Source organism: Colobus angolensis, unplaced genomic scaffold (genome assembly GCF_000951035.1).
Source record: "Colobus angolensis palliatus isolate OR3802 unplaced genomic scaffold, Cang.pa_1.0 Scaffold143, whole genome shotgun sequence".
NCBI lineage: Eukaryota > Metazoa > Chordata > Mammalia > Primates > Cercopithecidae > Colobus > Colobus angolensis.
Genome location: NW_012114522.1, coordinates 4420165 through 4447961, shown reverse-complemented (window position 1 = coordinate 4447961; position 27797 = coordinate 4420165). Strand labels below are relative to the sequence as shown.

Below are 27797 nucleotides of genomic sequence, written 5' to 3'. Positions count from 1 at the left end.
TAACAAAATTTTAGCAAATAGGAACTAACAATAGATTGCAAAAAAGAGTAGTATATCATGACCAAGTTGAGTTTATCCCAAGAAGGCAAAGTTGATTTAATGTGTTTTTAAAAAATCAATCATTGTAATTTACTCTATAAAATGATTTTAAAAAAAGTAAAATATATGGCCATCTCAATGGGGAAAAAGCATTTGACAAAAACCAATGTCCATTTCTGATTAAAATCATTGTCAGAGTAGGAATGAAGGGAAACTCTTCCATCCAGTAAAGGTTATCCACGAAAAACCCACAGCTAATATCACACTCAATGGTGAACAAGCAAATCAGAAACTAGTGGGTTGTATCTGCTCTCACCAACTCATTAAACATTGTCCTGGAAGTTCTAGCCAGTAAATAAGGCAAGAAAAAGAAATAAAAAGCATCCAGATTGGAAAGAAAAATTTAAAACTCTCTTTATTCAACAATACCATGGTTGTCTAAATAGGAAACCTGAAAGAATCCACAAAAAAGCCACTAAAGCTAATCAGTGAGCTTAGAAAGCTTGAACGGTTCAACTAAACCAACAAAAATCAATTGATTTCTATACTTTAGTAATAAAAAACAGGAACTGGAATTTTAAAAGGCAGTATGATTAACAATAGTATTCCAATACTTAATACTTATGGATGAATCTGACAAAAGTACACTGAAACCTATAAAACATTGCTGAAGGAAAATTTTTTTAAACACTTAAGTAAATGAAGAGATATACTGTGTTTGTGGATTGGAAGACACAATATTTGTTAAGATGTAAATTCTCCCTAAACTGATCTATAGATTCGACACAATCTGAATCAAAATCACAGCAGGATATTTTGGTCAGAATTGACACGTAATTCTAAAATTTGCATGGAAATGCAATGGACCTAAACAACTTACTTTGCAAAGGAAAAAAATAAAATATATATATATATATATATATCTAACACAACCTGATTTAAGATTTATCATAAAGCTACAGTAATCAGGAAATGGTGCTATTGGTGTCAAAATAACAAATAGATCAACTAAACAGAAGACAGATATAGAAATACACTCACTCATATGTATATGGCTGATGTTCAACAAAGGTGGAATTCAATTCAGTGGAAAAAATGGTCTTTTCAAAAAATGATGTTGTACAATTGCATGAGCAAGAAGAGAGAAATGAACTTTGATCCATAGCTTGCACCATGTACTACAAAAAAAACCACACTTTAAAATGTGACCTTGGGTTGAGCAAATATGTCTTAGATAAACGCCAAAGCAAAATCCATAAAAGAAAAAGTTGACAAATGGGACTTTATCAAAATTAGTAACTTCTGCTCTTCAAAAGATACCACTGAAAGAATGAAAAGACAAACTGCAGAATTGGAGAAAATATTCCCAATCCATACATTTGACAAAGACTTTGTATCTAGAATACATCATGAACTCTCAAAACTCAAAAATAATAACCCAAAAGATCTAACCAGACACTCCACCGAAGAAGACAAATCACTGGCAGACAAACACATGAAATCCAAATTAAAACTGCAATGAGAAATCACTGCTTGACTATTAGCATAAGTAAAATTTAAAAAACTGACCAGCCTCAAGGTTTGTGAGAATGTGGAGGAACCGGAACTCTCCTACATGGCTAGTGGACTGTAAAATGGTGCAAGCACTATGGAAAGCTGTTTAACAGATTCTTACAATGCTTAATATACACCCGTCATATGTTCTAGCCATTCCACACAGATATATATCCAAGAGCAATGAAAGCATATGCTCACACAAAGACATACACAAACGTTCACAGCAGCTTTATTTGTAATGACTACAACCTAGACTGACCCAGATTTCCATCAACAGGTGAACGTATAAACAATTTAGGGTACATCCATACTGCTCTGCAATTAAAATAATGAACATTGATGCATGCAACACATGGATGAAACTCAAAATAATTATGTTCAGTGAAAGAAGTCAGAGTATATGCTGTTTGGTTCCATTTATATAAAATGCTTTAAAATGCAAACGAATCTACAGTGATAGAGCAGGTAAGCTGTTGCCTGGGCGTGGGCAAGGGGGTGCCCTAGAGGGAGGAATTACCAAGGACCACAAGAAATTTTTGTGGAGGATGGAGATGTTCATTGTCTTGATTGTGGTGATGGTTTCACAGCTATACCACATTTCAAAGCACACCAAAGTGTGTATCTTAACTATGTGCAATTTATTATATATTAATTATACCTCAATACAGTTTTTTAATTGCCTGAACATACAATGTCTCACCTATCAGATTGCCAAAATCCTAAAACGTGGACATCATCTACTGCTGTCTAGCTTGTGGGGAGGCAGAGTTTCTTTTCAGAGAAGCCCTTTAGATTTTAGGCTCCCTCCCCCAACCAAGGTCTAAACATTCCCCATCATTGCGCACTCATCCATGCTAATGAATTTTTAAATTTTAATTTTAGCTTTTCCAGCTGCCTCTGACCTTTTCAGACAGCAGAGTGTTAGTCTGACTATGGTGATAACATTGCTCTGTAAGAATACAAATTTTTAAGGGAGGAATCAGGGTATGCCAAAAAAGAAGCAATTTCATGGATTCACTCATTTGCATTCATTCCACAACTATTTATTGGCTGCCTAGGAGGTGCCAGGCACTGTTCTAGGCACTGGGGATACAGCTGAGAACAAGCCCCACAAAGTCTCTGTTCCCATGGAGCTGACAGCCCAGTGTCGGGCTACAGACAAAAAAAAACCCATCAGATCAATAGGGAGTGTGTCCAGTGGTGACGAACTGAGCAGGAGGGAAGCTCGGAGGAAGTTGTTATTTCAAAGAGTAGGTCAGGCAGGTCTCAGTGAAAGATGATGTTTGAGCAGAGACTTGAAGAGAGCGAGTGCTGGAATAAGATGATTCGGAAAGGTTGAAAACAAGCTCCTCTGAAAGCATGTGGCTTCCTTTCCTTCTGTATGTGTTTGGAATACGCAGGAAGGACTTCACATCCTTGTGTCTCAGCCTCTCCACCTCTCCACCATGGCTTGCAGCAAGGTTTTTGATGTGTGTGTGTGTGTGTTTGCCACTGTAAACTCAGTGTCCCAGGCCTTGCAGTGCCTGTCGCCAGCTTGGCGACTCTGGGGAGGTCAATTCACCTCTCTGAGCCTTGTTTTCCTTTTCTGTAAAAATAGATGATTAGGAATTCACCCATTCATTCAACCAATATGTATTAAGCAATTACATGGCAGGGCCTCTGCTAGGTAACAGGACATAGTGGAGAGCAGGACACGGTCCCTACCCTCACTGAGTTTATGTCTAGAGCAACGGACTGAATGTGTGTGCCCCCCTCCCCAAATTCAATTTATATGTTGAAACCCTAATTTCAATGTAATGGTGTCAGGAGGTGGCAACTTTGGAAGGTGGTTAGATCATGAGGTTTGGCCCTCATGAAGGATACAGCCTTATAAGAAGAAGCCAGAGAGCCAGCTAGCGCTTCCTGCCATATGAAGATAAAATGAGAAGGCGGTCGTCTGCAACATGGAAGAGAGCCCTCACCAGTGCCTGACGATGCTGGCACCCTGATTTCCTGTTTGCAGGTGGGGTGTGGTGACTCACACCGGTAACCCCAGCACTTTGGGAGGTTGAGGCGGGAGGATCACTTGAGCCCAAGAGTTTGAGACCAGCCTGGGAAACATGGTGAAACCCTACCTCTAGAAATAATTTTTAAGAAATTACCCAGGCATACTGGCGCTCGCCTGTGGTCCCAGCTACTCAGGAAGCAGAGGTGGGAGGACCACTTGAGCCTGGGAGTTCTGAGGCCGCAGTGAGTGGAGATGGTGCCACTGCACTCCAGCCTGGGCAACAGAGTGAGACCCTGTCTCAAAAAAGGATCCTCATTTGCCAATGTCCACAGCTTTGATGGGGACCTCTGGGGCCACAACTCACCCTTGTCATCTGAAAAGGATGCAGGTTTCTGGAGTAGACTGCCCTACTCTATGGAGTAGACCTATACACTGGGGAGTCTGTGCCCAGTATTTGATGATCATGCCTCAGTTTCCCCATCTATAAAATGGGATGATAATAGTAGCCCTGACCTTGCACAGCTGTTGTGAGGCATTCACAGTTATTACACATTAAGTGCTACTCACAGTCCCCAGCAACAGGGTCAGTGGTCAGAATTGGCTCCTCCAAGCCATCCTTGTCACGAGGGCCATGGCATGGTGTCGGGACAGTGTGCCCACAGCCGGGAACAACAGTAGCTCTCCCAGGCCCTTCCTTGGTTTTCCAGGGCCCACTGCCAGGCTCAGCAGCATCGGTAACCAATGATTTTCTCTGCCCTGAAATGTAAACAAGTCCTCCCGCACTTCTCTCCTCCACCCGCACTTCTCTCCCCCACCCACACTGTTAAGTGAGGTGGGCAGAGCAGAATTCCGTATTTTTCTGACTTATTAGTATGCAAACAGAGGCTCCAAGGATTGCAGTGCTCAGTCCAAGGTAACTCAGCTGTGCTTGGACAAACCTGCAGGTCAGTTCTCATTTTTCAGACATCCACTCACTTACCCCAATCTCTGGAGTCCCTACCAGGTACTGCTAGAAGCTCTCTCTTGGTTCCCTGACCTGGAACAGGATACAATCCTGGTCTAACCAAAGTCTCTCCCATCCCTACCCACACTGTGCCATCACCATCCACCCCAAGCTGGCAGGAGCACTCCATAAACACACTCTTCCCTTCTGAATGACACAGTGAAGATCAGGGTTAAATTCTCAGCCATTGACTTCCAAAACAAGCTCTTGAAATCCACAGAAGACACAATTTTGAAGCCCAAAGCATTCAACGACAAGAGGCTAGCTTACAGAGTTCAAAGTGTTTCACACATCTAGGAGTTGGTGGCGAGGGGTTCTTAGTATACAGAGTATACCACAAATAACAAAATTGGCAAAAATATATTACAAATAAAAACCAGTTTCCCAGCCCAACAGGAGGTAAGCTGCTACGGGGACGAGGAAGAGAGGAAAATTGGGAAAGAGGCTGATGGGAGTGTGTTCCAGAAGGAGTTCCACACCAAACCCCTCCGGGTAGAACCATGGGGGTGGTGGATAATAGGGAATATTATAGAAACCCCAGGTAGCTAAGATGTCAGGGGAACTGGAGAAGGAAATGGCACCTGCTTCCTAACTGCAGTTCCAGCCCCTGTGGGGTTGGCACCAGGGCTGCAAGGGGCATCTGGGCAGGACACTGTCACAGCATCCACCACCCCTGCATAGCACATTTCCTGTACCCAGAAAGGGGTGTAGGCCTCAGGTCTCAGCTAAGCCTGAGGGCTCCAGGGCCATCACGAGGAGACCCAAGCACAGGTGACAGTGTGGGTGCCCTGGTGACCAGTGGAGAGGAGATCACCCACGGAACATCAGACCGGCAAATTGTGCACTTCCAGGTGCTCACAGGGTGGAACTGGGCACCAGACACCCACTTGCCACATGAAAACTGAAATCTATGGGAGAAGAGGGAGGGAGACACCCTGCAGTCACCCGAGTTTAAACTAAAATTAACTAGGAAATCACTGAATTTGACAGGGCTTACCTGGCCACAACTTAAGGCTTTTTGCAAAAGGAATGCTGGCTAGATACGGAAATGAAGTTGTTATAGAAAAAGAGAAAATTCTGTTTTCACAACCTCTATTTGCAAGTTGTCGAATAGTGGATCAGCAGCAGAAGGAATTGATCCATCCCTGCTTTCACAGAGCCCTCTGAGATTCAAGTTTATTTTCTCTGGAAATAATTTGATGATCCATCTCATGCTACCCCCCTCCACACACACGCACACACGCAAGAGGTGCAGTTCTGTGGAAAGTTTGGGTACCTCCCATATTAGCCTTCAAAACAAGTGCAACGCAATCAGTGCAGGAGTCAGAGAGCCGAGAGTGACTCCGTGGGAAGCCCTTGGCTAGTCAATCCTCCCAGACCCCCAAGAGGAAAGAGTAAACTCCCATGATTCAAAACAATGAAACAACTTCAGGACAAATCACCAGAGTTCTCCGCATATTACATTGGATGTTCACTTTGTAAACTCCAAAAATAGAACCACATAGAACTAAACAGAGAAGAGAGTGGGTGAGGAGTTACCAATACTATGGCGAAAACATGGAGTGACCACCATTGGATGTTCAGGATTGAGACCCACAGATCAAATCTCGGTTTCTCAACTGGTTCCTCCCAAAGACATACAGGTCCAGCCCTGCAGCCCCCAGGACCAGCCCTGCCCACCCTGGCTCCCTTAGCTTCAGAGCCTCCTCACTCCCGTCTCTCCAGCCACAATCAAATCCCTACAGCACCGGCTCAAGCCTGAGCACACGCTGTTCCTTCTGCTTGCAACACCCTTCACTGACACAGCCTGCTCGGCCCTCCAGGCTCAGGTGCAATGTTCTATTCTTCGTGTAGGTTTCCTGAGGCACTCCCAGAAAGGGGGCTTCCGTCCACAATGCTTCACAACACCTATAGATGGCCCCGTATGGGATCTGTGTCCCCATGTAGATAGTGAGCTCCTCTCCAGCAGACATTCACTCATTCACTCATTCATTCATTCATTCATCCATAGAACAAACATTTACTGAATATCTACTAGATGTCCATAAACAAATGACACACAGAAATGGTTGAAAGAATAAATAAATAATGACTCCATTTTCAGGCCAGGGAAGTCAGGATGGTATATTGGAAAGAACATGGCTTCCGAGTAGTCAGACAGATGAGTTAGAAGCCTGACTCTGGAATTTGCTAAGCTGGTAACTTTGAGGGAATTACTCATCTGAGCTCAGTTTCCTCAGATATAAAAATGTGAACAGTAACAGGTAGCATTTGCTTCTGATATTATTATTTGTTACTCAAAACACAGAGTTATCAGGAGGAAGTGCGAATCTGTGCAGAAGATGGGAGCTTCCTCTCGCTGTAAGAGAAGAGGCTGGACCATCTCTGGTTCCCTACTGGCCACATGGGAATTTGGCAGAGACGAGCTGCCTATCCAAACCCTTTCTCCCTTTCTATCATACTAGAGTGTCTCAATTTAAAATGACCTTTCTTATCATCCCTTGCAAGATGGGGTGGCCATGGGACTCAGTTCTGTAATTGGCAAAAATACATTACCAATAAAAATCCGTTTCCTAGTCCAACAGGAGGTAAGGTGCTGCAGGGATGAGGAAGAGAGAATTGGGAAATGATTTGCAAGCAGATGTCACGAAGTGGGGCTTCTGGAAAAGCTCTTTAAAGGGAACTGACATATCTTTTATAGTTTGCTCTTTTGCTTTCTCCATCTGATGGCAGCAGCAGCCTGTCTAGAGTGGCTGCTGCCATTATGCTGGCTGCAGCAAGGAGGCACACTCCATGGAGCTAGTGGGAGCCGGGGACAAGTGGGAGCCCTGCACCTTCCAGATTGGTGGGGCAGGAGCTTCCCTGGTGCAGCCACAGCGGCCCAAGTTGTGACTGTGGAACCAGACCTCCTACTTCATGGAGCAGGCAGGAGCCCCGCCCCTGTGAGCACAGCTACAGCCTCCCAAATCACAGCTGCAGACTCAGGAATCTCTGCATTCTCGGGGGTCCAGGAAGGCCCCCATGCCCTTGCAGGCTCAGAAGGGCCTGCTCCTGCTGCCTGGCTTCTCCCTGCTGTCGGTGCCTGCTCCGATCTCAGAGCAAAGTCAGGCCCAAGTCACAGCTTGGCCAGGTGTGCACACACGTTCGGCAGTGTTGACACACCAGCCCCCCACTGCCTCAGCCCCGTCTGGACTCTGGACACCAATAAGCATAGGAGGGAAACCAAAGGGGTGCTGAGGGCAGCTTCTGGCTGGCCTGCAGGTGCCTCTTGGCACCTACAGCCTGGGTGCCATGAATGGCAGCAGGAGACAGAGAGGCTCCTGGGTGCAAGGGGGCAGATCCTCAGTGAGGCACCACCTTCAGGCCTTCCTTAAGGGAGGGAGGATCTGAAGGCTGGAGGCCTGGCTGCCAGTCCCACAGACCAGAGTGGGAACTTGTGGTGCCTTTTCCAGGCCACTCATGGCCACCCATGGACCAATTGGCATACACTTCCTCCCCTCTGAAGCCCATACAAGCCCCAGGCTCAGCCAAAACTGAGCAGACATCAGGATGACCAGCTGCAGAGAGGAGCTACCCACTCCTGGGCCTTCTCTGAGCTACTGTGTCACTCAGTAAAGCTCCTCTTCACCTTGCTTACCCTCCACTTGTCTGTGTACTTCACTCTTCTTGGACGCAGGATAAGAACTTGGGACCTGTGGAAGGCAGGCTGAAAGAGCTATAACACAAACAGGGTTGAAACACACCCCTTGCTCACCATGTTGTGGGTGAAGAAAAGAGAAGAGCTGCAGCCCTTCAGTGAGCCCAGACCTGGGAGCCCCCTGAGCCAAGGCTGTGACTTCCTTTTTGGGGACCAGTAGTTCCTGGATTCTCCAAGCTTCCATGTGCCACCGCATTCCCCAGTGGCAGTCATGGAAGCTGCCTGTAGTGCACCTGGTCTAGCCACAGCCTTGCAGAGAGTTGGTGCCCATGCCAGCACCTGGAGCTGCCCACCCCACTGCAGCAGCTGGTGTGCCTGACTGTGCACAGTGGCTGGACCCCTCACTGGCTCACTTAAGCACCCCTTCCCACTCCATGCCTGGCTGCCTTTGGCAGGCATGGGATCTAGGGTAGTAGTGTGAGCTGAGCACTGCCTGCCAGGACAAGTGGGAAGAATGAACCCAGCAGGCACCAGCAAAACTTGGGCAAAGGTGACACCAGCCACAGAGATTTCCAGCCAGAAAAGTGACATCCCAAGATCTCTGAAAACTTCTCTTTACCTGGAATGAGGAAGAAATGATGGGAGCTGCAGCAGCCACCTTGAAACCATGAGACAACCTTGAGGGTGGAAGCCATGCGCCTAGAATGAAAAAGCAGCAAGACGGCTTTAATGACATTGTGGAGCTCTTCTCCAGCCCACATTGCCTACTTCTACGTTGTGCAGCACATGTGAAGAAATTAAACACATATTTTATTTAAATCACTACTATCTACATGCAGTGGAACTCAGTGTTTTTCTGATGCAGAGTGTCTGCAGAAAATTTACCTGATCACAGAAAAGTACAATAATTCCTAAGAAGAATCGTTTTGTGGTTGATTATTGTTATGTGAAATGGGTTTTAGATACTCCTAAGCCAGAAATATGATTACAAGGTAAAATATGAAAAATTATTTTCTCTATTCCAAACCTGTGATTTCAGATATAATTTTTTGTGCTCTTGTCTGATGACAAAGGCAACAGAGATTCATTTACACAAATTTGGAAGCTACCAGAAGGCACAAAGGAAAAATAAGAGAAAATCACCTGTAGATGATCCTCCAGGGACAAGCAGTGCTAACATTATTCGCTCTGCTTTCCTCAAGTTATTTTTATTTATATGTACTCACTTAACTAAAACAAGAGCTCTTCCTTCCTTCCTCCCTCCTTCCCTGAATAGACAGTGATTGAAGGCTGGTACTATTATTTAATACTGCTTCTTTTTTTTATTACCATTATTTGCTAAATAATTTTTAAATTTGATTTCTCAGGTCATCAAATATTAATTAACATAATTTTGAAACTGAATAGCAACAATAAAACTAACCTACAATTTTTATATTATGATATATCATTATAATGTGAATATAATTTCATCAATAATGCAACACAACTAACCATCACTGATTAGGCACTTAACCTGTACTTGGTACCCGGCTACGGGAGTCTGCTTTCTATTTTACTCCTTGCAATAATTGTAAGATGAGGACTGTTTCATATCCTCCTTTGACAGGTGAATACAATGAGTAGTAAAGAGGTTGAAGAACTTGTCCAGGGTCTCACAGGTAGTCCGAGGGGCAAAGTAGAGCCTAACATAGGGACTGTCCTCTGACAATGCCCACATGTGCATCTCCCATTCTGTCACACAGATTTTCTTCATAGTGATTTAAAGCATTTACCCATTTTCCAGCTGATGTGCTCAGCATTGGACATTTAGTCTTTCTGATCTTTACAATCAGCTTACTTGGCCAATGATACGGTCTCCATTTTACAAACAAGAAAAATGAAGCTGTGAGAGGTCAAACCCTCAAGAAGTGACAGAACCCAGAATGAACCCAGAACTCTGATTCCAAATACCAAGGATGTTGAGGTTTTTAATAAAAGTAATGCATGTCCAAAGTATAAAGGTAAATAACTGAATGAATTTTATGGCATAAGACAACAGGCCCTGCTCACTCTTCCTTCCCTTTATATGGTTTTGCTGTGTCACCCCCAAATCTAATCTTGAATTCCCACATGTTGAGGGAGGTGATTGAATCATGGGGGCTGGTCTTTTCCTGTGCTGTTCTTGTGATAGTGAGTAAGTCTTATGAAATCGAATGGTTTTAAAAACGGGAGTTTTCCTGCACAAACTCATTTTACCTGCTGTCATCCATGTAATACGTGACTTGCTCCTTCTTGCCTTCTGCCACGATTCTGAAGCCTCCCCAGCCATGTGGAACTGTAAGTCTATTAAACATTTTTCCTGTATAAATTGTCCAGTCTCAGGTACGTCTTTATTAGCAGTGTGAAAATGAACTAATATGGTAAATTAGTACTGGGAGTAGGGTGCTGCTGAGAAGATACCCAAAAATGTGGAAGCAACTTTGGAACTGGGTGTCAGACGGATGTTGGAACAGTCTGGAGGGCTCAGAAGAAGACAGGAAAATGTGGGAAAGTTTGGAACTCCATAGAGACTTGTTGAATGGCTTTGACCAAAATACTGATAATGATATGGACAATGAAATCCAGGCTGAGGTGGTCTCAGATGGAGATGAGGAACTTGTTGGGAGCAGGAGCAACGGTGACTCTTGTTATGTTTTAGCAAAGAGACTAGTGGCATTTTGCCCCTACTCTAGAGATCTGTGGAACTTTGAACTTGAAGAGATGATTTAGGGTATCCAGTGGAAGAAATTTCTAGCAGCAAAGCATTCAAGAGGTTGGTGCTGTTACTTGGGTGCTGTTAAAGGCATTCAGTTTTAAAGGGGAAACAGAGCATAAAAGTTTGGAAAATTTGCAGCCTGACAATGCAACAGAAAAGAAAATCTATTTTCTGAGGATAAATTTAAGCCAGCTGCAGAAATTTGCATAAGTAATGAGGAGCCCAATGTTAATCCCCAAGACAATGGGGAAAATGTCTCCAGGGCAGGTCAGAAGTCTTCACAGCAGCCCCTCCCATCACAGGCCCAGAGGCCTAGGAAGAAAAAGTGGTTTTGTCGGCCTGGCCCACAGTCCCTACGCTGTGTGCAGCTTAGGGACTTGGTGCCCTGCATCCCAGCTGCTCCAGCCATGGCTGAAAGGGGCCAATGTAGAGCTTGGGTTGTGGCTTCAGAGGGTGGAAGCCCCAAGCCTTGGCAGCTTCCATGTGGTGTTGAGCCTGCGAGTGCATGGAAGTCAAAAATTGGAGTTTGGGAACCTCTGCCTAGATTTCAGAAGTTGTATAGAAATGCCTGGATGGCCAGGCAGAGGTGTGCTGCAGGGGTGGGGCCCTCATGGAGAATCTCTGCCAGGGCAATGTGAAAGGAAAATGTGGGATTGCAGCACCCACACAGTCCCTACTGGGGCATCGCCTAGTGGAGCTGTGAGAAGAGGGCCACTGTACTCCAGACCCCAGAATGGTAGATCCACTGACAGCTTGCACCATGCACCTGGAAAAGCTGCAGACACTCAATGCCAGCCTATGAAAGCAGTCAGAAGGGGGGCTGTGCCCTTCAAAGGCACAGGGGTAGAGTTGCCCAAGACTAGGGGAACTCACCTCTTGTATCACCATGACTTGCATGTGAGACACGGAATCAAAGGACATCATTTTGGAGCTTTAAGATTTGACTGCCCTGCTGGATTTCGGGTTTGCATGGAGCCTGTAGCCCCTCTTTTTTTGACCAATTTCTCCCATTTGGAATGGCTGTATTTACCCAATGCCTGTACCCTCGTTGTATCTAGGAAGTAACTAACTTGCTTTTAATTTTACACGCTTATAGGCAGAAGGGACTTGCTTTGTCTCAGATGAGACTTGGGACACTGGACTTCTGAGTTAATGCTGAAATGAGTTAAGACTTTGGGGGACTGTTGGGAAGGCATGATTGATTTTGAAATGTGAGGACATGAGATTAGGGTGGGGCTGGGGGAATGATGTGATTTGACTGTGTTCCCACCTAAATCTTATCTTGAATTCTCACGTGTTGTGGGAGGGACACGGTGGGAGGTCATTGAATCCTGGTGGTGGGTCTTTCCCGTGTGCTGTTCTTGTGATAGTGAATAAGTCTCATGAGATCTGATGGTTTTAAAAACAGGAGTTTCCCTGTACATGCTCTTTCTCTTTGTCTGCCACCATCCATGTAAGACATGACTTGCCCCACCTTGCCTCTGCCATGATTGTGAGGCCTCTCCAGTCATGTGGAACTGTAAGTCCATGAAACCTTTCTCCTGTATAAATTACCCAGTCTCTGGTATGTTTTATCAGCAGCATTAAAATGGGCTAATATACCCTTCATTTCTTTTTCCAGAAACAAGTACTTTCAATTGTTTAGCTATTTCTTATGATTTTAACATTTATATTTCTAAAGGAACATTTGCAACTTCTCAATGTTTTGTTAATTTTACATATTGACCTTCTACTATGGAGATGAGGACTCAACTCTCCTTCTTACATGTATATACACACATACACATTCTTCCTCTTTCTCCAGATATCTAATGCAATTCAAGCACAATTTTAAGTAAATATTTGGCATTTACAACATTATAACTAATAACTAACACATTTTTATTTAAGGCTGAGCCATACAGTGTATTTGAATTAAATTTCCTTCCTGGTGTACTTTTTTGTATTTCTTAGAGTTAATAACTGACTTGTATAAAAAGGACTCATCTTTTGTAAATGTACACAAATATTTATGGATGAAACTATACAGTATCTGGGATTGGCTTCAAAATACCCTGGAAGGGTTCCTGGCTATGATAGAGTGACAGAGGTTGAATCTACACTTTCAACTTAAACAACTAGAGAGCTGGCCAAGTTATAGGGAACAGCTAGTCTCAGACAGGCAAAAGATGGCACAGGACCATGAATAAATGAAGCAGAACCACAGTTGCCTTTGATTAGTGCCCAGAGGCAGTTTTAAGTCTGCAAATCAGGGAGGGGAATCCCAAACAGAGGCCCCAAGTCTGGATGAGTTGAGGAGACAGACAATAAACTGAGACAACTAGAATTTATGAGACAGAATACTGAACAGGAAGGTGAGGTAGAGAGAGAAAGAACACTCGATAGCAACAGAGGGGCCTCCATAAGCCTTTGAGTGATGATCTGTGCATACAGAGAGGAAACTATCAGAGCAGGAAAAGAACCACGAAACAGTAGTTCCAAGCAATTCCCAAAGTTCACAAAGGGCCAGAAATATTTCATCTTCCCTCTGGTGTGTGATAGATCAGCTAGAGCTCTCTGATGGAAATTGCTGGTATTGGTCCTTCCTCACATTGCTATAAAGAAATACCTGAGACTGGGTAATTTATAAAGGAAAGAGGCTTAATTAGCTCATGGTTCCACAGGCTACACAGGAAGCAAGATGCTGGCATCTGCTCCCCTTCTAGGGAGGTCTCAGGAAACCAAATCATGGCAGAAGGAGAAGGGGAACAGGCATTCTCACATGCCAGGAGCAGGAGCAAGTGGGGTTGGTGCGGGTGGGTGCTACACACTTCTAAGCACAACAGATCTTGCGAGGACTCACTCGCTATTGTGAGGACAGTACCAAAGGGGATGGGGCAAAACCATTCATGAGAAATGGTTTTCTCATGATCCAATCACCTCCCACCAGGCCCCACCTCCACCATTGGAGATTACAGTTCAACATGAGATGTGGTGCACATGGACCCAAACCATATCATTGCCTTAATACTAGGAATAAATTAACTCTGGACCTAACCATGACAAGGCTAAAAACCAAGTCTCAACATATCTGTAGAGACAAAAAGTCTCTAGGGCTGGGATGGGGGTAGGCAGGAACATAAAGTTTTAGGGGAGTGACTATAAGCAGATACAAGATTTTTGAAGGAGTAATAAAATTTCTTGAAAATTAGATTATAGTTTTGATTGCACAACTCTCAAAATACTAAAGTTAAACTGTTCGCTTTAAGTGGGTGAACTCTAGAATATATAAATTATATCTCAAGCTGTTAAAAGAAAAAATAAAGCCTTAAACATTTCAACTGATCCAAATAGATTTCACAGCATGCCAGAACAAAACCCAAAAATATTTACAAGTATCCAATAAAATCCAACACCCAATAATGTATGCAAGCAATAAAAAATCCCCAGACATGCAAAGAAGCAGGAAAAGACTACCCATATGCATAACAAAATTTCATCAACAGTAACTGACCTGGAAATGACAGAAATGAAAGAATTCACAAGTGAGGACATTGCAACAACAAATATGCATTGCCATATTTGTTGGCAAATTGGCAACCGGAGGAAAATTGGAGGAAAAAATAGGAACATGACGACGAGAGAAATGGAGACAGAAAAAGGAATCACGCCACTTCCAGTTTCAGTCCCAACATGTAAAGAGCTGGGAAGTTGGTGCTCCCACTCACAGGACAAGGAAAAGGTTGAGAAAACTGAAAATCAGTGTCTTTTCTTGGACCTATCTGAGAATTGAGATCACAAAGCCAGCCACTGCCTCCAAATCTGGAAAGACAAGCTCACCTACAGCATCACACTTGAGACCTGCTTATCTGGAGTTAGAAGCTTCTGGAACCATAACCAGTAAGAAAACTTCATGGTCATTTTGATGAATTGCTGGGGGCTGAAAGTAGACTCCCATAACTTGCCCTGTAAGAAATGTTAGAAGTTCAGGAAGAAACTTTAAGGGCCTATAGTCTTAGGGAGGCCCTCACACTTTGTTTGGTTTTACCGATAGCAACCTCACCAGATGCTCACGACAGGGATAAGAAAAATCCCCTAGTGGCTCTGGGAGAAAGAGTAGAAAAGCAAGCATTGTATAATAGGCCTGAAGCATCTGCATGACTTTAACAGACCTTATCCCCTTCCCCACCACACCGCCAGAGGGAAGACATTTTCCTGGCTCCAGCCCCCTCAGTCTTTCCTGTCTCACTTGAGGGAACTGAAGAGAAGCTAAGAAACACTTGTGAAGGTCACAGCTTGGAGACAGAGAAGACTGGGAATACATTAAGTCTATCATAGCCAGAAGCCCTTCCAGAATATTTTGAAGCCAATCCCAGATAACATATAATTTCATCCATAAATATTTGTGTGCATCTCCAAAAGATGAGTCCTTTTTTACAAGCCAACTATTAACTCTAATAAAAACCAAAAGTTGCACAAAGAAGGAAATGTATTTAATTCAAATGCACTATATGGCTCAGCTAAACATAAAAATTTATTAGTTATTCATGTTGTAAATGCCAAATATTTACTTAAAACTGTGATTTAATTGCATTCGATAACTAGAGAGAGGAAGGGTGTGTGTATGTGTGTGTGTGTGTGCACATGCATGTGTATAAGAAGGAGAGTTGAGTCATCATCTCCATAGTAGAAGGTCAATATATAAAAGGGGATAAAAGGGATATAAGTACAGCCCCAAAAGCATTTTAAGTATAACTGATATTTTAAGAGAGGAGATAAAATAGAGTAAGAGAAAATGATTAATCAAAACCAGAGAAAGGAGAAAAAGGGAAAGGAGTTCAAGCAATTCAGCAGTGAATGGAAAACACTTGCAAACATGGCTGATATTAATCCAACTATACTAATAAGCACTTAAAATGTGAATGGACTAAAAACATCTATTAGAGATTGTAAGATGCATTTTTTAAAAAGATCCAAATATATGTTGTCTACCAGAAACCCACTCTAATTATAAAAATGGAGACAGGTTAAAAGTAAATGGATGGAGAAAGATACACCTTGCTAACGCTAACTGAAAGACAGCTGGGATAGCTATATTGCCTTGAGGCAAAACAGACTTCAGAACAAGGAAATTTAACAAGGAAAAAGAAGCAGAATACATATGGTAAAGGTATCAATTCATCACCATACATAGGGCATAATATGATAGAACTGCAAGGAAAAATTTATACAATATTTTTAACAATATATGCAAATTCAACATACACAAATCCACTACTATAGTTGGAAACTTCAACACCCCTCCTTCAGTAATTCATAGATCAAGCAGGCAAGAAATCGGTAAGAATATAGTTGGCCTGAACAGCATTCTCAATCAACTTGATCTAACAGTTACAGAATAATCTCTTCTATAAGTACAGAATATAGAATCTTCTCAACTTTGCTTGAAACATTCACCAAGATAGGCCACATAACGACAAACTTAATGGCTGGGTGTGGTGGCTCATTCCTGTAATCCCAGCACTTTGGGAGGCTGAGGCAAGCAGATCACGAGGTCAGGAGTTCAAGACCAGCCTGGCCAATATACTGAAATCCCATCTCTACTAAAAATACAAAAAATTACCCAGGCACAGTGACAGGCATCTGTAATCCCAGCTACTCAGGAGGCTGAGGCAGGAGAATTGCTTGAACCCGGGAGGCGGAGGTTTCAGTGAGCCAAGATTGCACCACTGCACTTCAATCGCGGGTGACAGTGCGAGACTCCGTCTTAGGAAAAAAAAAAAAAAAAAAGGACAAACTTAAAATAACAGAAATTATACAAAATATGCTCTCAGATCACCATAGAATCAAACTAGAAATCAATAAAAGGGAAATAAATAGAATATACCATAATATATGCAGATTAAATAACGTATTTCCAAACAACACATGGGACAATGAAGTCCCAAGAGAATGGTAAAAATATTTTGAACCACATGAAAATGAAAATACAACTTACCCCAATTTGTGTATTGCAGTTCAAGTAGTGCCTAAAGGGAAATTTATACTATTAAATGCATAAATAAAAAAAGAATAAAGACCTAAAATTAATAATCTAAACTTCCACCTTAGGATACTAAAGAGAAATGAGCAATTTAAGGCTAAAGCAATCAGAAAAAAATGATAATAAAAAATAGAGCAAAAATCAGCAAAGATGAAAACAATAGAGAACATTTTATGAAACCAGAAGCTGGTACTCTGAAAACATCAATCTAATTGACAAACAGCTAACCTGCTAACCAAAAACAAACAAACAAAAAACAACAAAAAGAAAATATGCAAATCACCAATATCAGAAATGAAAGAGCAGTCTCACTATTGATCCCATGAACAGTAAAAGCATCATAAAAGAATGCTGTGACCAACCCTATGCCCATAATTTTGGTAACTTAGGTGAAATGAATGAATCCCTTGAAAGACAAAAACTACAAAAATTCACACAACGTGAAGGAGATAAACTAAATAAACCTACATCTGTTAAAGAAACTTAATCTATAATTAGTACCCTTCCAAGAAAAGAAAGCTCCAGATTTGGATCATTTTACTGGTAAATTTTAGTAAACGTTTATGGAAGAAATAATATCAATTTTCCATAATCTCTTCTAGAAAATAAAAGCAGAAAAATACTTCCTAACTCACATGGTGAGTATAACTGTAATATAAAAAACAGATAAAGAAAATACAAGAAAGGAAAACTAGAGACCTCTATCTCACATGAACATAGATGAACAAATCCTGAAAAATATATTTACAAATTAAATCCAATAATTTATAAAAAGAATGATATACCATGACCAAGTGGGATTTATTCCCTATGCAAGGCTGGTTCAACATTCTGAAATCATTTAATGGAATACATCACATCAACAGGCTAAAGAAAAAAAATCCTATCAATTGATACAGAAATATATTTGATGAAATTCAATAAACACATATGACAAAATCTCTCAGCACACTATAGAGAGGCACTTCCTCAACTTGATAAAAAATACTTACACAAAAAAACCTATATCTAATCTCATACTTAAATAATGAGCAATTGGATGCCTCCTCTTCAGATCAAGAATAAGGCAAAGATGGTCGGCCGCAGTGGCTCACACCTGTAATCCTAACACTTTGGGAGGCTGAGGCAGGTGGATCACGAGGTCAGGAGATCAAGACCATCCTGGCTCACATGGTGAAACCCCATCTCTAATAAAAAATACAAAAAATTCGCTGGGTGTGGTGGCGGGCACCTGTAGTCCCAGCTACTTGGGAGGCTGAGGCAGGAGAATGGCGTGAACCTGGGAGGCAGAGCTTGCAGTGAGCTGAGATCACCCCACTGCACTCCAGCCTGGGGTAGAGTGAGACTCCATCTCAAAAAAAAAAAAAAAAAGAATAAGGCAAAGATGTGCTCTTACTACTTCTATTCAATATCATATGGGAATCCTAGCTAGTGTAATAAGACAAGAAAAGGAAATAAAACATATACAAATTGGAAAGGAATAAATAAAATTGTCTTTGTTCTCAGATGACAATTTAATTGTCTGTATAGAACATCTCAGAACTGACCAAAAACAAACAAACAAAAAACCTCTAAAACTAATTGGTGAGGATAGTAATGTTGCAGGATACAAGGTTAATGTTCAAAAATTGACTGCTTTCCTATATATCAGAAATAAATTATTGGAATTTGAAATGTTAAAAATACCATTTAAAATACCATCAAAATAATAAAATGATCAGGTTTAAATCTAAAAATATGTACAGGATCTGTATGGAGAAAGTATAAAACTCCGATGAAGGAAATCAAAAGATCTAGACAAATGGAGGAGTAATATTTCATATTCATGATTTGGAAGATTCAATACTATGGAGATGTCAGTTCTTCCCAACCTGACCTATGGAATCTATAGATCTATATAGAATATCAATCAAAATTCCAGCAAGTTACTTTGCAGATAATGACAAACTGATCCTAAAGTTTATGTGGAATGCCAAAAGACCTAGAGTCAAAACAATACTAAAGAAAAACAACGTTGGAGAACTCATACTAATTTCAAGATTTATTATATAGCTACAGTAATCAAGATAGTGTGGTATTGGTGAAGGAACAGGCACACAGATCACTGGAACAGAACAGAAATAGACCCACACAAATATAGTTAACTGACCTTTGACAAATTCTGATTATAAGGACATTCTAGAAAAGGCAAAACCTCTAGAGATAGTAAAATGATCAGTGATTGCCAGCGGTTCAGGTGGAGGAGGTAAAGATTGAACGTGTGGAACACAGAAAGTTGTTTAGGGTAGTAAAACTACTTTGTATGATAGTGTAATTATGGATACATGGCAATATGTGCTTGTTAAAATGATTATGTCATTTTATACAAATTTATATCATTTTATACAATCATTTTAACAAATACATAGTGCCATGTCAATGCAAAATTGACTTTATCATATGCAGATTAAAAAAATCATTTAAGAAATCCAGAGAATTCTAGGAAGCAATGCAGAATGTGTCAAAATAATCTAACTGCATTTCAAATGTAAGAAACAACTTCACTGAAGAGGTTGGAAGAAAAAGATGCTGACCTAAGTAACTCTGGAAATGAGTAAAGTCTTTAAATGCAAAAGAAACTGCATGTAAGTACTCGACTGAGAAAGTTGTTTCCCACGTGGGTCCAGGTTATCAAAACCCTGATGATGCTCCACACATGTACTGGACCTGACCACTTAAGTAAATGGCTGGGAAATGATGGGAGCCACGTTTTTCACTGTTGGAATGGAGAGGAGAAGGGCCAGGTGTGGTGGCTTATATCTGTAATCCAAGCACTTTGCAGGCCAAGGCGGGAGGATCATTTGAGTCTTGGAGTTTGAGACCAGCCTGGACAACATAGTGAGAACCCATCCCTACAGAAACAAACAAACAAACAAACAAACAAAACTAGCTGGGTGAAGTGGCATGCACCTGTAGTCCCAGTTACTTGGGAGGCTGAGGTATGAGGATCACTTAAACTCAGAAAGTCAAGGCTGCAGTAAACTGTGATTGTACCACTGCACTCCAGTCTGGGTGACAGAATAAGACCATGTCTCAAAAAAATAATAATAAAAAAGAAAAGGGGAGAAGGCCAGAATGATTCATGTGGCAATAGATTCGTGTTGGAGACATCAGTAAATTCATATTTAGCATAATATAGACCCAGATTATTACATATGAAAATATTAATGGACATGTGTATATAAACAGGTTAGTATGCACACATATACTTTCTTGCTCTGCCAGCTTAGAGGGCCTAGAAGTAACAACACTCCAGTAGCAATAAGCACATCCAGGGCTTAGAATTTAGTTTCTAATACCATTCTCCAATAAAAGGAATCAGACTCCTTGGAGAATGTCTGATTCTAGGACTGGAAACATAAAAGATGAGAATCTTTTCTAGTGCTCATCTTTTATAATGCTCACCTTTTAGACCATCTTCTAGTGCCAGAAAACAAGGAAGTACTCAGAAAAACTTAAAAATCTGCACTGATGGGGTTATGTTAAAGGGATATGGGAGACAACAGAAAGAGCTCCCAATGTTGAAAGCTGGAACAATTAGAGCAACACATTATTATTGGATTATAACTCAAAGTATAAAATAAATATCCATGAGTCCACAGCAATAGAAATAAATAATTGAAAAAATAAATGGAGAGGAGATCATCTCCCATGCAGAATTCCAAATAATCTATGTAGACACTTTGCCCTCAAGGAGGTAGACTTACGTCCCCATTCCTTAAATGTGTGCTGCTCATAGTGATTTCCTTCCAAAGAGTGCAGTGTGGAAATGTGGAGGAGTCATAAGCACAAAGCTGTCCCCAATTGACCCCTGCCAGGTTTGACCTCACTCCCAAATTCCCACGCCAGGATTTTTGTATGTGTGTCTCACACCTTGCATTTACCAATTATTTATTTTTGTGTTACTCAATGCAACTAGATCAAACTCCTTGAAGACAGAATACACAGGGAGCTGAGCCCCCAGAGAGGCTCAGTAAATTTCTCAACTTTGCCCCACTTTTAAGTAACAAAGCCCAAACTTGAGCTCAAGTCCTCTAAATCCAAGTTCCTTGGAGCTTGTCTCTCATGAGTAGGCTTCTGTGTGAAGATACAGCCCTTCAAGAAAACAGCCTTCACCTAGGATGGCAAAAGGAATGAAAGAAACACTTCATTATCACATTGTTGTAAGGAAATACATGAGCCTGGGTAATTTATAAAGAAAAGAGGTTAAATTGACTCACAGTTCCACATGACTGGGAAGGCGTCACGGAACTTACAATCATGGCAGAAGGTGAAGGAGAAGAACAGCACCTTCTTCACAGGGCAGCAGGAAGGTGGAGTGCCAGCAGGGGAAATGTCAGACACTTATAAAACATCAGATCTCATGAGACTCGCTCACGAGAACAGTATGGGGGAAACCACTCCCGTGATGCAATTACCTCCACCTGGTCCTGCCCTTGACATCTGGGGATCATGGGGATCACAATTCAAGGTGAGATTTGGGTGGGGACACAGAGCCAAAACATATCAGACGGATTTTTGTAAAGATGTTAAAATATGATAAAATAAATAAGCTACCTTATTGCACACCAACATTTCATCAGACATTATAGACATAATATTTAGTCTCTTCACTCTTTACAACATCCCTACTGTAAAATAAGGCATCAGGACCTTTGTTTTACAGATACAGAGACTGAAGCTCAGAGTGGTAAAATGACTGCTAAAAAGTTGTAGAGCCACAATTTAAACCTGGTCTATCTGATTCCAGAAACACAGGCTTTTCCCTAACACATGCTGGCATTTTTTTGTGCAGTGAGTTTACAAAAGGTAAATCAGTAGTTAGTCTTTCTCTATTAACATAAGGAGCTATAATTAGGTTCAAATGCTAGATTTTGAGCAGCTTGGGCACCTCCTGTTGTTGCTAACAGCCTCTTCAATCAGGCTTCAGCCTATAATTTTGAGCCATTTTTTTGAAATCTTTGCATGCAATCTACTTTCAACTACGCATAATTCTAGCAGAGCCCTTGTAGAAACAGGAAATTATCAGAAATGCAGACAATTACCTTAAAAAGCTAGAGAAGGACATAGATGTGGTGGACTTTATAGATCCAATTGTATCTGCTTGCCAAGAACACATGACCGTCAAGCAGTGGTGCAGGATGAGAACTCCAGTCTGCTTATTCCCAAGACAATGCATTCTCCACTCTGCTGCCCTGTGTGTAAAAATCACTCCTCTTTCTCTGTCCTCACTTGAGGCCCACTGGACCTTCTGATGGATGGGAAAACTGGCACCATCATCTCTTCTCTCCTGCATTCAAGCTGTTTACCTGTACCTTGCTGCCAATGTAGCCATGTAGTCAAGTGGCAACTGAAGACGGTGCACGGTTGCTGTCCCCTGGGAGAAATGCAATCCCAGCAAAGGTCCATGTCACGGTGCTGCATGCATGCTGATGGGAAACTGCAAATAAGACTTCGTCTTCTGCTTGCCAATGGAAATGGGACATCCAAGGCAGATAGCATTTTAGTTAGAAGACTCAGGATTCCTCCTGTATACGTGGTTTGATTATAGGCAAATTCTTTAAACTCTGAGTCTCAGCTTCCTTGGCAATAAAATGGGAATAGGGATACTCACCTTGCTGGGGATATTACTGACCGTTACAAAGTAGGTTAAAAGTTGTTGGAAAGGTCTAGCAGCAACTCTCATGTGAAAGATGTGTGATTTTTTTAATCAATCATCCCTTTTTTCCCTTGCTGGTGAGAGGACTCTCATCCTAACCATCCCCTACTGTCAGAAAATACCCACTGTAATTATACTATTTGCCTGGCTGATACCATGATGTGGCCCAGCCCCAGTGACCCATCACTGGCCTCATGCACTGCTGTGTGGATGAGAAGGGTTAGCACTTTCACAAGCACTTGATAAAACACAAGCACTTGTATGGAGTCTGTTTATAGCTAACTGCGTGAGGGCTGTTATGTGTCCATGGATCAAGGCCAGGAGAAAGGATGAGGTTTGGGGGCCATAAAGTGTGAATCCTGATTTTGCTATTTATGAGCTCTATGATCTTGTAATAATCACTTCAGTTTTCTATGCCATTGAATTTCCTCATTTGTAAAATGGGAAAAGAACCCTGATTTGAATTGGTGATGGTAGACCCCAGGGGCTGGCACATGTTTTGGCAGCTGGAGTGATGGAGGGTGAATCTCTCTATTGAACACCACACAGGGAACAAAATGCAAGACACAATTACAAATAAATGCTTATTACATAAAGCAAACATGGGTTTTGTTATAAAGAGCTTTGTGCAAAACATATTTATTTTTTTAAGTTCCCCTTATAAAAATAGAATATGTAACAAATACAAAACATAAGAGCAGAGAATCTGGCTGTCACCACACAGCCCATACCTTATGCAGCTGTGATACGGAGGAGAGTGGGCCGTCTGGAAATTCGTGAGACAAGATTAAACCGAGTCCGTGAAAGTCTGCATGTGTTGGGGGGTCTGTGCCTTCTGCATGTGCAATTTATATTTGTGAGTTGTACATTATATAAACAGACGACACTGGTGGGCAGGAGAAAATAATCCCTTCTGTCTTCAGATGCTCCCGCGGGGTTTTCCCTTGGGCTAGTCCATACCCAAGGCCCTCGTGGCCTTTTTGGCATTCAGAAAGTTTTTCTTTTTCCTGGGAGGAACATGCAGTGAAATCTCTGGCTCCTTTGGATTTCTGAATATAAAGAGCTTCTCTCCTGTGTTTAATACATCAATGGTTTCTGCCCCGACAATGGGTACAGGGGCCAGTTCGCCAATGGGCTCCAGTGACAGGTGTGGCCAACTTCCTTTTCCAGAGAATATCATCCTCTCTCTGAGAGGGAGACACGTCTTCTTTAATATGCTAAAGAAAGAACAAAAGATCAAATTCATCATTTTTGGCAATGTACCCTCTGGAGTGTTCTGAGTTCTCCAAAAGAATCTCTCTTTGGGTCCTGAATTCCCCAACCCAGTGCCATTTTAAGGAAAGGTTATTTTCCCCCCTTGGTCACCAGATTGCTGTAAAATTAGCTGAAGCCTGTAACAGCAGTGCACTGTAGTCAGCTCTTCCTGGCTCATGACCATTGCATTTTCAGGAGTGTTTTGTTTTGTTTTGTTTTGTTTGAGATGGAGTTTCACTCTTGTTGCCCAGCTGTAGTGCAATGGTGTGACCTTGGCTCATTGCAACCTCCGCCTCCTGGGTTCAAGTGATTCTCCTGCCTCAGCCTCCTGAGTAACTGGGACTACCCACACGTGCCACCATGCCCAGCTAATTTTTGTATTTTTTTTTTAATAGAGATGAGGTTTCACCATGTTGGCCAGGATGGTCTTGATTTCTTGACCTCATGATCCGTCCACCTCGGCCTCTTAAAGTGCTGGGACTACAGGCGTGAGCCACCACACCTGGTCCATTTTCAGGGGTTTTGCAATCCCACTGTCGTCATGTTGTTAGTGTCACATCAGATCAGCCATAGTGGGAATACTTACACCATGGACATTGGCAAATGCTACCAATCAGAAACCACTGCCCCCCTCCCCACCAGCCAATTGTTAAACATTTATGAGTACACCTATGGGCCTCACCCTAAAAGCAGGCTGATGAAACCTGGTTACAAAGCAACAGTTAGAAGTCAGGCAAAATGTGTTTGCCACAGTAGAGTGTGGCACACTTTGAGAATGTCCCATAAAAAGGTTGCTGGAATCCTGGCCATGGGCAGTCCAACCCCTGACTCCCAGGCTGCTCCTGATAATGATGGTGACCACCACCAAAAGCCCTATACATCCTGAAAGCCACAGCGCTCGCTCTCTGCCCAAGCAGGGCAGGACAAGACCATGTCACTGGGGATGCACCTGCTGCATGTCACTGCAGGCTTGCTGACCCTCCCAGAAGGCATGTGGTAGATTCTGCTCCATTGCCATTACCACTAATTACTGCCTTTGCAGCTAGTAAGTCTGCACAAGGATTCAAACTCAGCTCCGTCTCTCCACTATGGATCCATGGTGCCTCTAGGCAGAGCAAAGGCCCGCAGAGGGAGCCAGGACAGTGGGACCATTGTGTCTCTTGATCTGTATCCACTCCATTTCTATTAGTGCAGCCTAGGAATGTCCCTAATGGAATATTTTAGAGTTCTATAGAACGAATTTAATCTTCTTTATCTAGGACTGCATGTACTTCTCTTGGCCAATATCCTGATCTAACTTATCTAAGACTATATTATGATAACCAGGCTACTGATGGTTCCAAGCTTTTTATCATGAACAATCCATGAAGTTTGGTCTCAGCGCCTTCAACTGAGCTCTGAGAAATTGTGGAAGGGGCAGGACTGAGGTAGACACGTCCCTTGAACAGCCACTGTTTCCGGAGTACACACTGATATCACTGTTTAACCCCCCATGAATCTACCTGATGTTGCTTTTCGTTTCTACATCTTCGCTAGCTGGAATCACAGGAGACATTGGTCAACACTTTGCAGCAATTTAAGACCACTCTGCCCCGCACTTCCTTCTGTTCTCTAGGTGTGTGATAGCCACAGCTAAGGAAAAAGGCATTGGGGTGAAGGTAAAAAGCGCAAGGCTGGAAGTGTAAGGAAATAAAGGGGGCAGTGAGGCAGCCCCAAATCTCATGGCCACTGTTTACCAGCTGCTGGCCTGGGGCCTCTTGTTCTGACCTCCCTGAGCTTCCATTTTATCATCCCCACTGTCTGGAAGGCTCAATGCAGCAAGACATGAAAGGGCTTTGTGAACAGTAGCTATAAGGAATTCCTCTAATTACATTCCATTAAAAATAGCCATTAGCTAAAATAAATACAGTAATTTAAATGTTAATAAATACTGAGAACATTCTCTCACTGCTGGCCACAAGCTCATCTTCAGCTTCTAAATTCAGCCCACTGAATAAAGATTTGTGGTCCTCAGGGTCACAAATCTTTGTCTGTTTGCAGCAACCTCCTTTTCCTTGTCATCTCCTGCCTCCCCAGCCCGGCCCACAGGCAGCTTAGCTCACCCACTCCCCGGCCACACGGGCAGGGGCCCATCATTACCTCTGCTTTCTCTTGCGGGCCCAGAGCATCTTTTCTAAACCTCTGCTTATCAGATCTCCTCGCAGTTTGCTGTCGAAGGCTTGCCACCAGCTCTGGTGTTTCCTGCAGGCAAGAAGGGAGTCGTATAGTTTGAAAAAGAATAGAATCTTTGGCCAGGTACGGTGGCACACGCCTGTAATCCCAGCACTTTGGGAGGCCAAGGTGGACGGATCACCTGAGGTCAGGAGTTCAAGACCAGCCTGGGCAACATGGTGAAACCCAGTCTCTACTAAAAACTACAAAAATTAGTTGGGTGTGGTAGTGGGCACCTGTAATCCCAGCTACTTGGGAGGCTGAGGCAGGGAGAATCGCTTGAACCTAGGAGGCAGAGGTTGCAGTGAGCCGAGATTGCACCATTGCACTCTAGCCTGGGCAACAGAGCGAAAGTCCATCTCAAAAAAAAAAAAGAATAGAATCTTTAAGTGATGAGTAATCCCACCCATCTCTCAATGCCACCTTTGGTTGCCACTAGCACTCCGGCATCCCCAGAGCATTCGCTATTTATTCTTTCATTCACTGCACATTCATCAAATGCCTTCTCCAGCCTCATCAAGATGCAACCTCTGCCCTCAAGGGGCCAAGTCTAGGGGATCACAGACAGAAGGAGGCTGACTGGGACTGGGGGAGACATTTGAGCAAAGGGCCCTTGGGGCACTCATGAAGGAATGGGATCTGTGCGCTGACTTACATACTGGCTGCCTCCCCCGCTGGGATGAATGCTCTACGCATGCAGGGCTTTGTGGCTTACCCTCCACGTAACCCTAGTACCTAAGACAGAGGACACAGTGGGAGCTCTACAAGTGCCTTATGCATATACAAATACAGAACTTGGGGAAGCACAGGGGAAACCTGGAAGGTGGGCTAGGCAGGGAGCCCTAAAGCCACAAAGATGTGTGGTCCCAGACTGAAGCAGAGGGCATTGGAGAGTGTTGTCTGGGAGAGTGGGAGGTGTCAAATCTATAAAGGAAGTGCTAGACTCATTCCCCTGCCTTGGCGGCTCACACCTGCCCAGCTGGTGGTGGAGATGGAGCCTGTCCTACACTGGGCCCAGCAGGCTGTCTCCCAGGAGTCTAACTACTGGAGCAGAGAAGGGCGGTCCTCTGAAGGCAGCACCCCAGAGAGGACGCCCCGAGTGCTTCCCTGGCCCTGCCCTTGCTGGGGCCTAAGCACTGGCTCTTTCCTGGATTCTGACATGGCCCTCAATACAACCCATTCTTGCTTGGATTAACTATTCAGTTCCCATTGCTTGAAACCCAAGACTCATAACTGATGTAATGGCCAGATGCCAGGTGCTGGGGACACAAGAATAGTGTATGCCTTGCCCTCAGAGACTGGGTTAGTGGCTTGGGACTCCAGAGTCATCCAGGCTGCCCGGCCATGAGGCTGGGCAAAGAAAGGCCATGCTCATGCCCATGGTGACACTGACCTCAAGCCCTCTTGCCTCGTCCCAGCTTGGCCTGTCCATCTCTCCCCATCGGCCTCCCAAACTAAGCTGGCTGCAGGGGAAGCACCAAAAACAAGGTCCACAGGGGTGGCAGGCAGGCAGAAGTGGCCTCCCTGCAGCCACACATGTTCCTACTCCAGAGTCACCTTGAATACTTGCCACCTGCATGTCCGTGCAGGCAGGCAAGCAGTGCACTGGGAAAACCAGGCTGTGAAACCTGGTTTTATTTTTAATATTATTA

At 43.0% G+C, this 27797-nt stretch overlaps 1 protein-coding gene across 1 annotated transcript in view; it reads right to left on the bottom strand.

The window, feature by feature from the left end:
- Window positions 1-23421: 23421 nt before the first annotated feature.
- The window catches only part of EVC2 (Ellis van Creveld syndrome 2), a gene marked incomplete at its 5' end in the record, with an annotated part of 146739 nt that continues 142363 nt past the window's right edge, over window positions 23422-27797 (bottom strand). The window contains 2 exons of the mRNA XM_011935424.1: window positions 23422-23897; window positions 26074-26175. Coding sequence (XP_011790814.1) covers window positions 23630-23897; window positions 26074-26175 — 370 coding nt within the window. The remainder of the gene's footprint in view (window positions 23898-26073; window positions 26176-27797) is intronic.